Genomic DNA, 15,255 nt, shown 5'->3' on the forward strand with positions numbered 1-15,255 from the left:
TTTTAACACGTTTTCTGTGGAGTGGAGAAGTGAGGCTTGCCCATAACTGATATGAGAAACGGAGAGTGAGATAGTGGGACAGGGTTCTTTGTTGAAACGAGAGCTATGTAAATTGAGCCTTTTTACATTGATGCTGTCTGAAAGGGAGAGTGGGTGCTAGTTTTAGAAAGAAAGGGGCACAAAGTGGTACTCAATTAAAACACATCACACACACAAAGAAAAGAGAGAGTCTGAGTGTTCTGAAACAGTTCCTAATTGGAGCATTGGACTGGCGCCCAACAACCCCCTTCCATCCTCGATCGTTCTAGACACAAATCCCAACTGAAATAGAACTGTTTCTTGCTTACCGAAGCAGGAATACAGAGAACATTACGTTTCTGGGCCAGCCCACAAAGCCTACAGAAAGTCAATTGTACTTAAGCTACATAGGACTAACAGCACAAACCGGGGGGCCTCCTGAGTGGCGCAGTGGTCTAAGGCACTGCAGTGCTTGAGGCGTCACTACAGATCCGGGTTCGATCCCGGGCTGTGTCGCAGCCGGCCGCGACCGGGAAACCCATGAGGCGACGCATAATTGGCCCAGCGTAGTCCGGGTTAGGGGAGGGTTTGGCCGGCCGGGATGGCCCTGTCCCATCGCGCTCTAGCGACTCCTGTGGCAGGCCGGGTGCATTCAAGCTGACACAGTCGCCATTTGTACGGTGTTTCCTCCGACACATTGGTGCTGCTGGCTTCCGTGTTAAGTGAGCAAGGTGTCAAGAAGCAGTGCGGCTTGGCAGGGTCGTGTTTCGGAGGACGCATGGCTCTCGACCTTCGCCTCTCCCGAGTATGTACGGGAGTTGCAGCGATGGGACAACACTAACTACCAATTGGATATCACGAAATTGGGGAGAAAAACGGGTTAAAAAAATTATACCAAATATATACAAAAAACTGCACAAGCAAGGCTGGAATCACTGAGATTGAGGCTGTGCCTTTTCACTATAGCGCAGTGCACTTATTTTGACCAGGGCCCATAAGGCTCTGGTTAAAAGTAGTGCACTATGTAGGGAATAGAGTGCCATTTGGGATGCAGCTTGAGGCTAGCCCAGATACTGAACGGACACAGCGAGATACTGTGAGTATGCAACTAGGTTGACGATCAGAGATCAATGAAGACACAGGAGGTAGCCTACTTGGTCCTGTGTGAGACAATGTCAAATCATTCCTTCACTAAATATATTTATATTTAGTTCACAGCACTGTAGCTGGAAAGACGGGGCTGAAACTTAGTTCTAAAATCCAAAAAGAGAGAGACGTCTTTTATCCCAAAATAATTGTAACATCAACCCACAGACAGGCAGCAAAAAACAAAGGTACTTTTAGGCTATAGCCTAGTTGTGGATATGTAGGCCTAGGCTTGGTACCCAGGACATTTCTAAAGTGTGTGTCTAGCACCGAAAATCTGCAGAACACAGCAAATAGAAACATAACCACTCGACATTGAAGAACGTGGTTCAGAAGAGGCACCCCTCATCAGTTCAGCCACTCCACTGGGGATGGCAGTTTTATGGATCAATAGTTGTGAAGCAGTGGTACCAATTCTAATTTGGATTCCCTCACCCACGGTCAGTGTGGTTACATAAACCACCACAACGCCCCCCTTCCCTCCTTCAATCATTTAACAAAAACAGCCAGTCAGAGAGACAGCCTGCTGTCTCATTGGCCAGGAGGAGCCTGCCAAAATCCTCAGTCAGTGGAGGTGGCCCAAGGTTGGGTTACTGTGGAAGAAACAGAAAATGTTTGAAGAGATCTGTGTAGTGTAATTGTTTGTACGTGTGCCCCAGCAGCTTGCCGTAGCAGCGAGGAGAGGATGGTTGGCAAGTGGCCCGGGCCTGCTGTTAAATGGCTCCTGGCATAGTTTGGGCGCTGCGGACAGCCAGGTTCGGAACATGTGCTCGCCCGCTCCATTTCAAATCATCGTCGCCCTCCAATTGGGGTGATCATGGAGAGCAATCGCCAGGCTAATGAATAAGGGTCCGCTCGTCTCCCAGCCCTCCCACCATAATAGCCACCCCATTTGGGCCAAACGACGGCCTGCGTAGAGGCGTTTACATTAAAGCCTGTTCCGAGCCATTGCGTGGAATGCTCAAAACGAGTCGTTAGGTCCAAAATATGCAGGCAGGCCATTTATTTACTCATCTGGTACCACAGTGAAAACACAGGGTTTCACAGCACTGAACTCCTGTAGTGCCCAGTCATGCCCACTAAGGGGCGATCAATCACTCAGGGGTGAATGGGTGTTTTGGGACAGTTATTAGACTGGTGAGTTTTCAACTGGATAATAAAGCTTTATGTTATATATGACAGAGGCTTTTGAGACCGCCGATCAGTGGGAAAGCCTCAATGTTCCTGCAGGGCAACACTGCCACCACCTGTTCTCACACCTTAACTGAGAGCCTCAAGTGGGGGGGGGGGGGGGGGAATTAAGATTCTATGTGCAGTGGCATTGTGTCATCAAGCAAGCGCATTGTGACATCACACACTCATGAGTCACACTATTTTCTAAATTCTGTCATAGTGCAAGTGTTGAATTGTGACATCATACTTCGGCCTTCTGGCATCACGGCAAGTGGACAGTGTGCTGATGTCACAATAGGGAAAGAATCAAAGATGTCACAATAGACAAACGACTGACATTTATTCCATCATGTTACGCATGTAACAATGGCTAATTCTACTGTGACAAATTGACTGCATCATCATGTTTCCTGGTTAACACCATTTCAAATCTCTATGGGGCTGATTAAAGCCTTAGTAAATCAACACCCTGTTAAAAGACTGATGCACCCTGTTGCTTGTGACATCACAGCACTGCTGAGGTCTTACTTGTTGCCCCGGATTCCTTCCCTGCGGACGGTGGCGAGGCCCTCGTTCACCAGACACTCAGCAATGTTCTCGCCGGTGGTGTCTAGAGGGAGCGAGAGAGACAGAGGATTTAACACTAAAAATAAAGAAAGAAACAGAGTATGAAGTGGGAGGCACAGTGGATGCATAAAGAAGAGTCCATTCAATCGATCAATGGAAATGCAGTCAATTCAAGGAGAGAATTGAAATCCTATCCCTGAATGGAAAAATATCCCTGTGGGATATAGACAAATAGTGCACCAGTGATGTAGTGATGTTTTCCCCGACTAGTAGTAACTCTGGCCTCTATTTGTGGCTGTGTTAGTGTCTGGTGGTCTTCTCACCTCTGCCCAGGTACACCATGCCGTATTCTCTGCCCAGAGCGGTCTTGACCTCCACTGTGAAGCATACCTCCTTCCCAACCAGTATCTTGCGCAGGAACTCTCTGGCCTGGAAGGCATAGGGCTGCAAGGGAAAGAAGACAGGTTCACCTGTTGATCACGGCAATATTATACCACTAGGGGCACCAAATAATCACAATCACCCACAATTCATCTCTATACCCTGACCATAGAGATAGGACTCATCTTTGCATCTGTGCCATTATAGCGTCTGTGACTGCATGGACAGCGCAATCTCCATTTTAAAGTAGTCAATATTCTTTTTCACAATTGGCTGATCCCTCCTGATGACCCGGTTGGACATGACTCCAACAGGGTCACCAGGAGGGATCAGCCAATCATATATCAGCGATTACATAATAACTGGCACTGCAGGTGGAATCTGATCGAAGAACAGCCAACACTTTTTCTTAGTACAACCCCTGAGAAAACACTCCCCCATAATTGTTGCTCCAAAAAGTGAATGCATCGTCTCCATGCAGCCACCCAAAATCAATTTAGTTCCTTATGAACCTCAATACAACGTCTACCCCCCCCCCCACCCCACTCGTCTTCATGAATGGACCAGCCCATTGATTGAGTCAGTAATTGGTTGAAGTTCTTCAACGCACCTCGTCGGGAGTGTCCTTTTGGTCGGGCTGGCTCTGGGGGGCGCGGCGAGCCAGCGCCCCGGTACGGATGTTACTCAGGTTGATCTGACGCTCCGGGGGCGGGCCTCCCCGTGGCTGGCCCCGCACGATTATTGCACATCCTGACAAGACCTGGAAGAGAGGAACATCACAGTAAATATTAGCATTGGGCTATTAGGGGAAAGAACAGGGTTATTTGCATTGCTGCAGGGGTAGGTAGAATGTCTACAGGCTAATCGGAGACTGGTAATGGGCTGATATGGAAGTAGAGCTTTTGGTAGTGCTTATTATTATTTTCACAAATTCTCTCAGAACTCAACCCTATTCCATGGTATTGGAGGTAGAGGAAAAAACGGTTGTGGTGAAAGAGAGTGACTGTATATAGTCTTGTTGTAACAGTACTACTAGTAGTAGTAGCAGTAATAGTGGTAGTAATAGTGGTAGTAGTAGTAGTAGTAGTGATCGTGGTTGTAGTAATAGTAGCAGTAGTAGAGCCAGGCCTAGTATAGACCTAACAGCTGTGACAGTGAATAGGCCTAGTGGTAGGTTGGTGTTGAGTGTTCAGTTCAGACAGGGTTTGACCCAATCAAAAACAAAGTGCCTTTTCCTGTAGCGAGAAGTACTGTCAGACCAGCGTCATCAGGGGTGTATTCATTACGGAAACCGTTTAAGAACCAAACGGATGCAAACAGAGCAAAACAAGAGTTTCTATTGGACGAATTCAGGTAGGTCCCTCCCGTTTCGCTTGCTTCCGTTTAGGAAACAGAATCGGCAGAATAAATACACCCCATACGATGAAGTATTGGGATCTAGAAAGATTTTCCCCACTGAAGTGACTCACTCCTCAGAACACCACTAAACAGAACAGGAGGAAGGGAAAGGGGCCTAAGCTCCTGTAGTGATTCATGACCAGCCATAGATAGCTCCTGTAGTGATTCATGACCAGCCATAGATAGCTCCTGTAGTGATTCATGACGAGCCATAGATAGCTCCTGTAGTGATTCATGACCAGCCATAGATAGCTCCTGTAGTGATTCATGACCAGCCATAGATAGCTCCTGTAGTGATTCATGACGAGCCATAGATAGCTCCTGTAGTGATTCATGACGAGCCATAGATAGCTCCTGTAGTGATTCATGACCAGCCATAGGTAGCTCCTGTAGTGATTCATGACCAGCCATAGATAGCTCCTGTAGTGATTCATGACGAGCCATAGATAGCTCCTGTAGTGATTCATGACCAGCCATAGATAGCTCCTGTAGTGATTCATGACCAGCCATAGATAGCTCCTGTAGTGATTCATGACGAGCCATAGGTAGCTCCTGTAGTGATTCATGACCAGCCATAGGTAGCTCCTGTAGTGATTCATGACCAGCTGTAGATAAACATTTTGCAACGGAATCCGAATAATGACTACAGGGGAGGCTGGTGGGAGGAGCCATATTGGAGAATGGGCTCATTGTAATGGCTGGAATGGATTCAATGGAATGGTACCAAACACATCAAATCAACGTGTTTGACTCCGTTCCATTGATTCCATTCCAGCCATTACAATGAGCCCGTCCTCCTATAGCTCCTCCCACCAGCCTCCTCTGAATGAATACACTCCTACGGTTTGCTCAAAGGCTGTGTTCTGATCTAGACAGTGGCTTTGGCTTGCCTCCTCGTCTCCTTTCCTCATTTGAAAGGGTTGGATAAGTGGAAATAGGCTAATATCTCTGTTCTGTTCAGGTTGGTGGTTTTGAAGGAAAGGAATGAAGGACAGGAGACAAAGGTTACACCAAGACTAGTGGGACTGAGTCTGTAAGCCATATGTGACAAGGAGCCAAGTCTTCAGGGAAGATCCCTCAACACCCAGACTACTATTCTCTGTACTCCTCCATCCAACCCAGCCAGATGCTGCACAACAAATCGGCTCCTCTAACCCTTTAGGGAGTGAACGTTATTTAAAATAATGGTTACATGGAGAAATCGGCTCCTCTAAAAATAGCTCTTTAGGGAGTGAACGTTATTTAAAATAATGGTTACATGGAGAAATCGGCTCCTCTAAAAATAGCTCTTTATGGAGTGAACGTTATTTATAATAAGGGTTACATGGAGAAATCGGCTCCTCTAAAAATAGCTCTTTAGGGAGTGAACGTTATTTATAATAATGGTTACATGGAGAAAAATCTGACCTTGCTGAAATGAAAATGGATGGCCCTCCCTTCAACAAAATAAATTAGAGCTAAACTCTCCCTGAACGCTTGGAAAAAAACAAGTGACCATCCCTTATACCCAAAACAATAATTAAAACAAAGTGGATAGCAGAGAACGTGTCTATCGTTTACCCTCACTTTTTGGACAGACCAGAGCATTAGATATGCAGTTTTAGAAACTGTTCTTTGTCCTGTAAGCATTACATGGCAACGCAGGAATTTTGATAGCGCACCGGGCTGCAGGCCAGAAGGTTGTGGGTTCGCAGACCACTGTGGACAAGAGTAGAGGTAGAAATATCTCATTTTTAGTAAAAGAATAGCATGACTATCATCGTATTTGCAGGTCTGAGAAAAAAATTACCTTTTATAAACATTACACACAATTCTACATATTAGCAGAATCTTTTTTGAACATCACACAAATTACCAAAATGACAGGCTAAGAATGGACAGAGAGATAGGCCTATTTGTTCATCTTATCAGAGATGAGGTGCGGCATATGGCACACATCGATATATATAGCCTAATAAGCAACTAATTCTAAAACACTGAGAAATGTTGAAATTTCATCAATTACATGACACTCCCCTGGACTAAATACAAAAATACTAAACCCTCCACTTGACTGAAATTGAAAAATCATGACCCTTCCCCAGTTTCCTCCAGGTAACCAACCATTCTGTAAAATGTCGATCTATTCCTTACTGTACCTACTGTCTCATTCCACACACTTCCCTTATCCCCAAGGTGACCGCTTGCTTGTTTACCCTCTCCAGAGGAAACATACGTCTATGGGGGACATCTAGGCAGTGGCAGGCAGTCTATACTTACTGTATACTAAAAAATATATACATATATACAGCCTTTCAGTCAGTAACCATTGTGGGTGGGAGATGAATCCTACAGCTCTGAATTGTCTGAATGTTGTATGATAGCTGGTAGCCATATCTGCTGTAGCTAGCCTATACATACCACACTAGATTAGATCAACTGTGGTGTGAAGTTGATCACTGAAAATGCTTTTCAGGAAATGACACACTGACACAAAGAACCTGTATCAACTCAAATACAAGCTGGAAACTGTATAGACTGGCCCACAGAGAGGAAGTAGAATCGGAGTAATTGCCAAACTATGCTGAAATCAGGAATGTGATTACTTGCATGCCGTCGTTACGAGTATTGGCCTCTAGAAAGCGCTTAGATGTAGAATGAGACTGTGCATGCTAAATCATTTGGGGTTCTTTTGGGCCACTGTAACAATAGATATTACTACAACTGCTGCTTGCTTCCACTACGGGGGGACGGGGGATGGGGGGGAGGAATACGTGTCAGTTTCTCGTGGTCGCTTCAGAGCAGCAGACTTGCTGACCAAACTACACTGAACGCAAGACGTTCGTTTGATATTTTTGCCACACTTTTTGGAAATAGGTAGCCAATTCATCTCAAACCAAAATATATTATTTTGATAGTGGTGTCCATTGTTCGAGTTGAATGACATCCTTTAACGTGAAAGAAGCTATCTATGATGGCACACTAGTTAGTTTGCTACAGTAACCATTTGGATGTTGTGTCTGGAGTGGAATCAAAAGAATGCTAGCTAGCTTCCATTCCAGAATCATAAATCAGAGTTGTTTAACCACGATACAGGAGCACGCGCTGATCAGGACACGAACTTTGAACACTCCTAGTTAGCTAGTTGGTTTATCTGGCTAAATACCTAGCTGCATGAACCCCATAGCCGGGGTCAACCAAGCTAGCTACCAATTTTGCTTGGAAGGATGACATGCTTCCACACCTGCCAACAATTAATGTGCAAACCATTTCTAGTTAGCTAGTTACTGTAACGTTAGTTGTCTTGTTGCAACTTCAACTGGCTACAGATAGAAACCTCTTTTGCGAGTGTTTGAACTAACGTCAGGGTATTTTCCTAAACACCTAATTCAAGCACCTGTGCAGGACAAACAACTCCCTCTTGTTTGTTTGTCATTGTTGTTCAAGTGGTGTCTCAAGAGTTTCCTTGGGCACGGCAATGTTTACTTCAGTAACGTTAGCTAGCACCTTTTACATAAACCATGTCAACTCCTCAAAGTATGTTGCTAATCCTAAACTGCTGCAGAATTTAGTCAATTTGTGGTGCTTGTTAGCTAACGGTGTTAGCTAGCCAACATTGTCATTGAACACGACATTGAATAGTACTTTTCTAACAAGAAAAAGACCACAACAATGAGAACTTGTTGGATATCGTAGCTAGCTCGTTAACTCGCTAGTTAATCGAAAGCTAACAAGCTGTTAGCATCATCCCCAGTCCCATACTCTTTATCCATATGTTCCTACCATCTTGACTATTCCTCTCTGGAGCGCCGCAACCGGAGCAGGATTCGCCTGTGCCGAAACTGATGATGCCATGTCCACAAAGTTAGATACGCCGTTTAGGGGGAAACAGGTAAGGAGCCGGGAGTCAGAAATGACTGTTCTATTGAAACCCAAGAGGAAAAGGCTGGATAACTGTGAACACACGCTATACCGGAAACACACCGTACCATGCATACACGTCAAATAGTTACTTTTCCGGGTACAGGATTAGAAATGAATGGGGCAGATAGGCTATTCCTTGGACGCGTAATCAGAGTGAAATAAGATCTTCCGGTGCATGGGGAGGTTATACACGTCAGCATAGTATTACCCTGGTACCATTCATAACGTTCTCGTGGTCAGAGCAGTGGATTCCCCGAGCTCTAGACATGCAAAAATAGTACAATGTTATGTGGTCTATTCACCCAATGCAAATAAAATGTGACCTTGTATAAACCAAAGCTAATCAACAAATCTACAGAGAGAGGTTATGCATCTTTGTTCGATTGTAGGCTATTTAAATTAGGGGAATTCTTTACTGTAAGGCAAAGATACCTGTACCTAAATCTGTCCTGTCATACTTCCCATCCCCTGTAATCGTATACCAGGGGTGTCAAACATACGGCCGAACGGGGTCTAATCCGGCCCGCAAACAAACGGGGGACGAAATTAATATACTTTAAAATGACTAAAACCAAATTGAAACTGTGTAGAAATTATAATGGCCCTATATTCACACCATTTCTTGAATGTTCAGTCATAGCTGCTGACATTTTTGGGGGGGCCTGCACTACAGATGGCTATATGGTCCGCTAATACAGTACTAGTAAAGGTCCAGTGGACTAGTTTTTTAAATATAATATTCTTTTTAAATCAGATTTTTCAGTGGGGGGTGCTGCAGCCCCCATACTTCCCGTGTCCAGCTCACTAATAATCAATGTGCACAGTCAATGGATCTACATTCATACAGTTGCTTGACTGTTCAGCGATTTATAATCACTAAATACTCAGGGAGCATTGAAAATTCCCAAAACGATGGATAGAGGAAAATGTTTTGCACATTTTGACGCAAGGAAATATAACAAATGTTCAGTGCGGCCCTCCGGACCTCGTTGAAGACCGAATGCTGCACAGTATAATGCACAATATATAGTCCAATATTTACATGTGTTTGGGGGAAGGAGGGATTGGGGAACAAGTGTTTAAATTATGCTGTATTTAGCAATAATAATAAGTCTTGTGATGTGTGGAAAGAAATCAGGACAGAAAGAAAACCATGTTTGACCATTTGAAATAATGTTTATACAAACCGTGAAATTATTTGATATCAATAGCTAGGTTTCCATCAGTGGATGCTCCTCAGAGGAGGAAGGGGAGGGCCATCCTCCTCAGTGAATTACATAAAAATTAAATGTGTAAAACATTTAATAAGTTATCCTTTTTAGATAAAACTATACTAAATATATTCACGTCACCAAATAATTGATTAAAACACACTGTTTTGCAGTGAAGGTCTAGAGTAGCCTCAACCGCACTCTGTAGGGTAGCACCATGGTGTAGCCAGAGGACAGCTAGCTCCTTTCCTCCTCTGGGTACATTGAATTCAGTAAAATACCTAGGAGGCTCATCGTTCTCACCCCCTTCCATAGACTTACACAGTAATTATGACAACTTCCGGAGGACGTCCTCCAACCTATCAGAGCTCTTGCAGCATGAACTGACAAGTTGTCCACCCAATCAAAGGATCAGAGAATTAATCTAATACTGAAATCATATGCTACAGCTAGCTATCACTTCAGTGTATAAAATATGGTGAGCAGTTGACTCAAAGAGAGAGAAAGATAATAGTTTAACAGTTTTTAACAAATTAATTTCTTCCAAAAAATGAAGGAGAAGCAAGAGAGAGATTTCGTAATTTTTTTCCACTTTCAGTTTCACTTACTTAGCTAGCCAATGCAGTTAGTGGGATGCTATGTTAGCTAGCTGGCTATGACTATCCAACACAACACTGGAACTCTTCCAAGTCAAAGTAAGCTTTTGGTTTTACTAATTTATTGCCACTGGGGCCTGCCGGTGTAAGTGCTAAACTGCTTACTGGCTGTACACTGTAACGTTACTGCATGATTGTAGCGGGTTTACTAATGCGTTAGTTATATTAGCTATGTTGACTATGATGTTACTTTAGCTAATTTGGTGACAACGATGTAGGCTGTGTGTAGCGGTTATGATATGTTTTGGCTTGGAACGTTTTCTTTTGCCTGGTCACATACAGCTGATGTGGAGGAGAGCGCATAGATGCGAGAAGGAATACAACGTGGCTGCTATGAAAGTGAACGCGTGATCAGGGGTGTATTGATTCTGTTTCAAACATTTTCTTAAATGGAAGCAAACGGAACGAAAAGGGGATAAACATACTTGAATTTGTCCAATAGAAACTCTTGTTTGCAACTGTTGGACTAATGATTACACCCTAGATCAGCTAGATACAGGCAAGAGTGTGCAACCAAAAGCTCAGATCCTCAAAAAGTTCTACAGCTGCACCATCGAGAGCATCCTGACTGGTTGCGTCACCGCCTGTTATGGCAACTGCTCGGCCTCCAACCACAAGGCACTACAGAGGGTGGTGCGTATGGCCCAGTACATCACTGGGGCCAAGCTTCCTGCCATCCAGGACCTCTATAGCAGGCGGTGTAAAAGGAAAGCCCTAAAAATTGCCAGAGACTCCAGCCACCCTAGTCATAGACTGTTCTCTCTGCTACCGCACAGCAAGTGGTACCGGAGCGCCAAGTCTAGGTCCAAAAGGCTTCTTAACAGCTTCTACCCCCAAGCCATAAGACTCCTGAACAGCTAATCAAATGGCTACCCAGACTATTTGCATTGTTGGTTAAGAGCTTGTAAGTAATTATTTCACTGTAAGGTCTACACCTGTTGTATTCGCCGCATGTGACAAATACAATTTGATTTGATTTGAAGGCAGTATTGCATGTGTCACTGTCTATCCATGTGTCACTGTCTGTCACCTCAAATTTGTGATTTTTTGGGGGGGTTTATCATTTGATTTATACAACATGCCTACCACTTTGAAGACGCAACATATTTTTTATTGTGAAACAAACAAGAAATAAGACCAAAAAAAACAGAAAACTTGAGCGTGCATAACTATTCACCCCCCCAAAGTCAATACTTTGTAGAGCCACCTTTTGCAGCAATTACAGCTGCAAGTCTCTTGGGGTATGTCTCTATAAGCTTGGCACATCTAACCACTGGGATTTTTGCCCATTATTCAAGGCAAAACTGCTCCAGCTCCTTCAAGTTGGATGGGTTCCGCTGGTGTACAACAATCTTTAAGTCATACCACAGATTCTCAATTGGATTGAGGTCTGGGCTTGACTAGGCCATTCCAAGACATTTAAATGTTTCCGCTTAAACCACTCAAGTGTTGCTTTAGCAGTATGCTTAGGGTCATTGTCCTGCTGGAAGGTGCAAGCTCCATCCCAGTTGTCATGGAATCAGCCGAGGCTGCTCCTCCTCCTTGCTCGGGCAGGCTTCGGCGTTCGTCGTCCCCGGAGTACTAGCTGCCACCGATCTATGTTTCTGTGTTTGACTTGTTTTGTCTTGATTGTGTACACCTGTTTCCTATTATGTTGTATTGTATTCCCTATTTAACCCTCTGTCGTTCATTGTGTGTTGTGTGTGATTGTTCTCGTCATTTTCGGCAGTTGCTAGTGTGCGGGTATTCCCCTCCCTGTTTGGAGGTTGTTTTGTATTCTGGTTACTTTGTTAGTAAAGTATCATTTCCAGTAGCTCGGTGTCCTGCGTTTGACTTCGCCTACCGCATTCACGTCGCAATCTGACAGAATCACACACCTCTCATGGAGTCAGCAGGAGAGGCGGTGCCAGCTGGATCTATGGAGGCACGCGTTGAACACCAAGCAGCCATGATCCAGGCTCTCGGCACCGCCATGGAACGGGTGGTGAACACCATTGAGCGATGGGAAAGAGGGGGTCTACCTATACCCCCTCCAACGATACCACCACCATCGGCGATGCCCATCGTTTCACCTCCGGGGTCCAGTGGGATTCGGCTCTCGCTCCCGAGGGCTTATGATGGCATAGCGGCCGGTGCCAGGGTTTCCTACTCCAGGTTGAACTCTACCTAGCAACCATTCACCCGGCGCCCTCGAGATACGAGAGCGTGTCCGCCCTCATCTCCTGTCTGTCCGGCAAGGCACTGGAGTGGGCCAATGCCGAGTGGGGTGGGATAGACGCCGTTACGGTCAGCTATGCGGAGTTCACCCGCCGCTTCCGGGCAGTATTCGATCATCCACCAGAGGGTAAAGCGGCGGGTGAGCGTCTATTCCACCTTAGACAGGGGAGGAGTAGCGCGTAGGAGTTCGCGCTGGACTTCCGGACGCTGGCTGCCAACACGGGATGGAATGAGAGGGCCCTCATCGACCACTATAGATGTAGCCTGAGGGAGGACGTGCGTCGGGAATTGGCCTGCAGGGACACCAACCTCAGCTTTGATCAATTGGTGGACATGTCGATTCGCCTGGATACCCTGTTGGCTACCCGCGGACGTCCGGATTCGGGGCCGTCCATTCCATCTCCCAGCACTTCCGAGCCGACCCCTATGGAGCTCGGGGGTGCTGGTGCTAGGGAGACCAGGAGGGAGACCAGGAGGGAGGCCGTCCCCTGCACCAACTGTGGCCGCAGAGGACACACTGCTGGTTGGTGCTGGGGAGGGTCTCCTAGGAATCGAGGCAGTGGGCGACGCACTGATGAGTCATTCCAGGTGAGTAGGCACCCAACTCACCCAGAGCTCTCTGTTGATCATATGTGTATTAAAGTGGTGTTTCCCGAGGTTGCTCCTCACTCCCAGCATAAGGCGCTAGTAGATTCAGGCGCAGCTGGGAATTTTATCGATCGCCAGTTCACCTATAAGTTAGGGATTCCTATCGTACCTGTTGATGTGCCCTTCCCTATTCATGCCCTAGATAGCCGCCCTTTGGGGTCAGGATTGAATAGGGAGGTCACGGCGCCTCTCCGGATGAAAACGCAGGAGGGTCATGAGGAGATATTACGTTTGTATTTGATTGACTCTCCTGCGTTTCCCGTGGTGTTGGGGCTTCCCTGGTTAACATCTCATGACCCCAACATTTCATGGCAGCAGAGAGCTCTCAAGGGATGGTCTGATCAGTGTACTGGGTGGTGTGTAGGCGTTTCCGTAGGGGCAACGACGGTGGAAAGCCCGAACCAAGTTCCCACCTTGCACATTCCACCTGAGTATGCCGATTTGGCACTCGCCTTCAGTAAGAAGAAGGCGACTCAATTACCACCTCATCGACAGGGGGATTGTGCGATAGACCTCCAAGTAGGCGCTGCGCTTCCACGTAGTCACGTGTATCCTCTGTCTCAGGAGGAGACGGCCGCTATGGAGACCTACGTCACCGAATCTCTGAGACAGGGTTACATACGGCCGTCCACTTCCCCTGCGTCCTCAAGTTTCTTTTTTGTGAAGAAGAAGGATGGGGGTTTACGCCCGTGTATTGATTACCGTGGTCTAAATCAGATCACAATCAAATACAGCTATCCTCTCCCTCTGATTGCTAGTATGATGGAGTCATTACACGGGGCGCGATTCTTCACAAAATTGGATCTCAGGAGCGCGTACAAGCTGGTGCACATTAGGGAGGGAGATGAGTGGAAGACAGCATTCAGTACCACCTCGGGTCACTATGAGTACCTCGTCATGCCATACGGTTTAATGAATGCTCCTTCAGTCTTCCAAACATTTGTGGACAAGATTTTCCGGGACTTGCATGGACAGGGTGTTGTGGTGTATATTGATGACATTCTAATATACTCCGCTACACGAGTCGAGCATGTGTCCCTGGTGCGTCGAGTGCTTGGTAGACTGTTGGAGCATGACCTGTATGCGAAGGCGGAGAAATGTCTGTTCTTCCAGGAGTCCATCTCCTTCCTGGGACATCGGTTGTCCGCGTCAGGGGTAGAGATGGAGATTGACCGCGTTTCTGCCGTGCGTAATTGGCAGACTCCCACCACGGTAAAGGAGGTGCAGCGCTTCTTGGGTTTTGCCAATTACTACCGGAGGTTTATCCGGGGCTTTGGACAGGTAGCAGCTCCCATTACCTCTCTGCTAAAGGGGGGTCCGGTGCGCCTGCAGTGGTCAGCTGAGGCGGACAGGGCGTTTAAACGTCTGAAGGACCTGTTTACCTCAGCTCCGGTGCTGGCGCATCCGGATCCCTCTTTGGCATTCCAGGTGGAGGTGGACGCTTCCGAGGCTGGGATCGGCGCTGTGCTGTCTCAGCGCTCGGGTACGCCACCTAAACTCCGCCCCTGTGCTTTCTATTCTAAGAAGCTCAGTCCGGCGGAGCGCAATTATGACGTGGGGGACAGGGAGCTGCTAGCTGTGGTTCAAGCCCTGAAGGTGTGGAGACATTGGCTTGAGGGGGCTAAACACCCTTTTCTCATTCTGACTGACCATCGTAACCTGGAGTACATCCGGGCAGCGAGGAGGCTGAACCCTCGCCAGGCAAGGTGGTCTATGTTTCTCTCCCGCTTTGTATTTAAGCTCACCTATAGACCAGGGTCCCAAAACGCTAAGGCAGACGCCCTGTCCCGACTATATGACACAGAGGAGAGGTCCATTGAGCCCACTCCCACACTCCCGGAGTCTTGTCTGGTGGGAGGTTGATGCGGAAATCGAGCGGGCGTTACGTTCCGATCCTACTCCTCCACAGTGTCCAGAGGGTCGGAGGTACGTGCCGC

At 46.6% G+C, this 15,255-nt stretch overlaps 1 protein-coding gene across 1 annotated transcript in view; it reads right to left on the minus strand.

Annotated features, from left to right (window-relative positions):
• LOC311129747 (staphylococcal nuclease domain-containing protein 1) overlaps nt 1-8,676 on the minus strand; it is a 241,312-nt gene extending 232,636 nt beyond the window's left edge. The window contains exons 1-4 of the mRNA XM_084162170.1: nt 8,446-8,676; nt 3,896-4,045; nt 3,228-3,348; nt 2,866-2,947 (exon numbers count right to left, since the gene is read on the minus strand). Coding sequence (XP_084018296.1) covers nt 2,866-2,947; nt 3,228-3,348; nt 3,896-4,045; nt 8,446-8,658 — 566 coding nt within the window. The 5' untranslated portion in view covers nt 8,659-8,676. The remainder of the gene's footprint in view (nt 1-2,865; nt 2,948-3,227; nt 3,349-3,895; nt 4,046-8,445) is intronic.
• Nucleotides 8,677-15,255: the final 6,579 nt, after the last annotated feature.

Source organism: Coregonus lavaretus (genome assembly GCF_964263955.1).
Source record: "Coregonus lavaretus genome assembly, chromosome: 5".
Lineage (NCBI taxonomy): Eukaryota > Metazoa > Chordata > Actinopteri > Salmoniformes > Salmonidae > Coregonus > Coregonus lavaretus.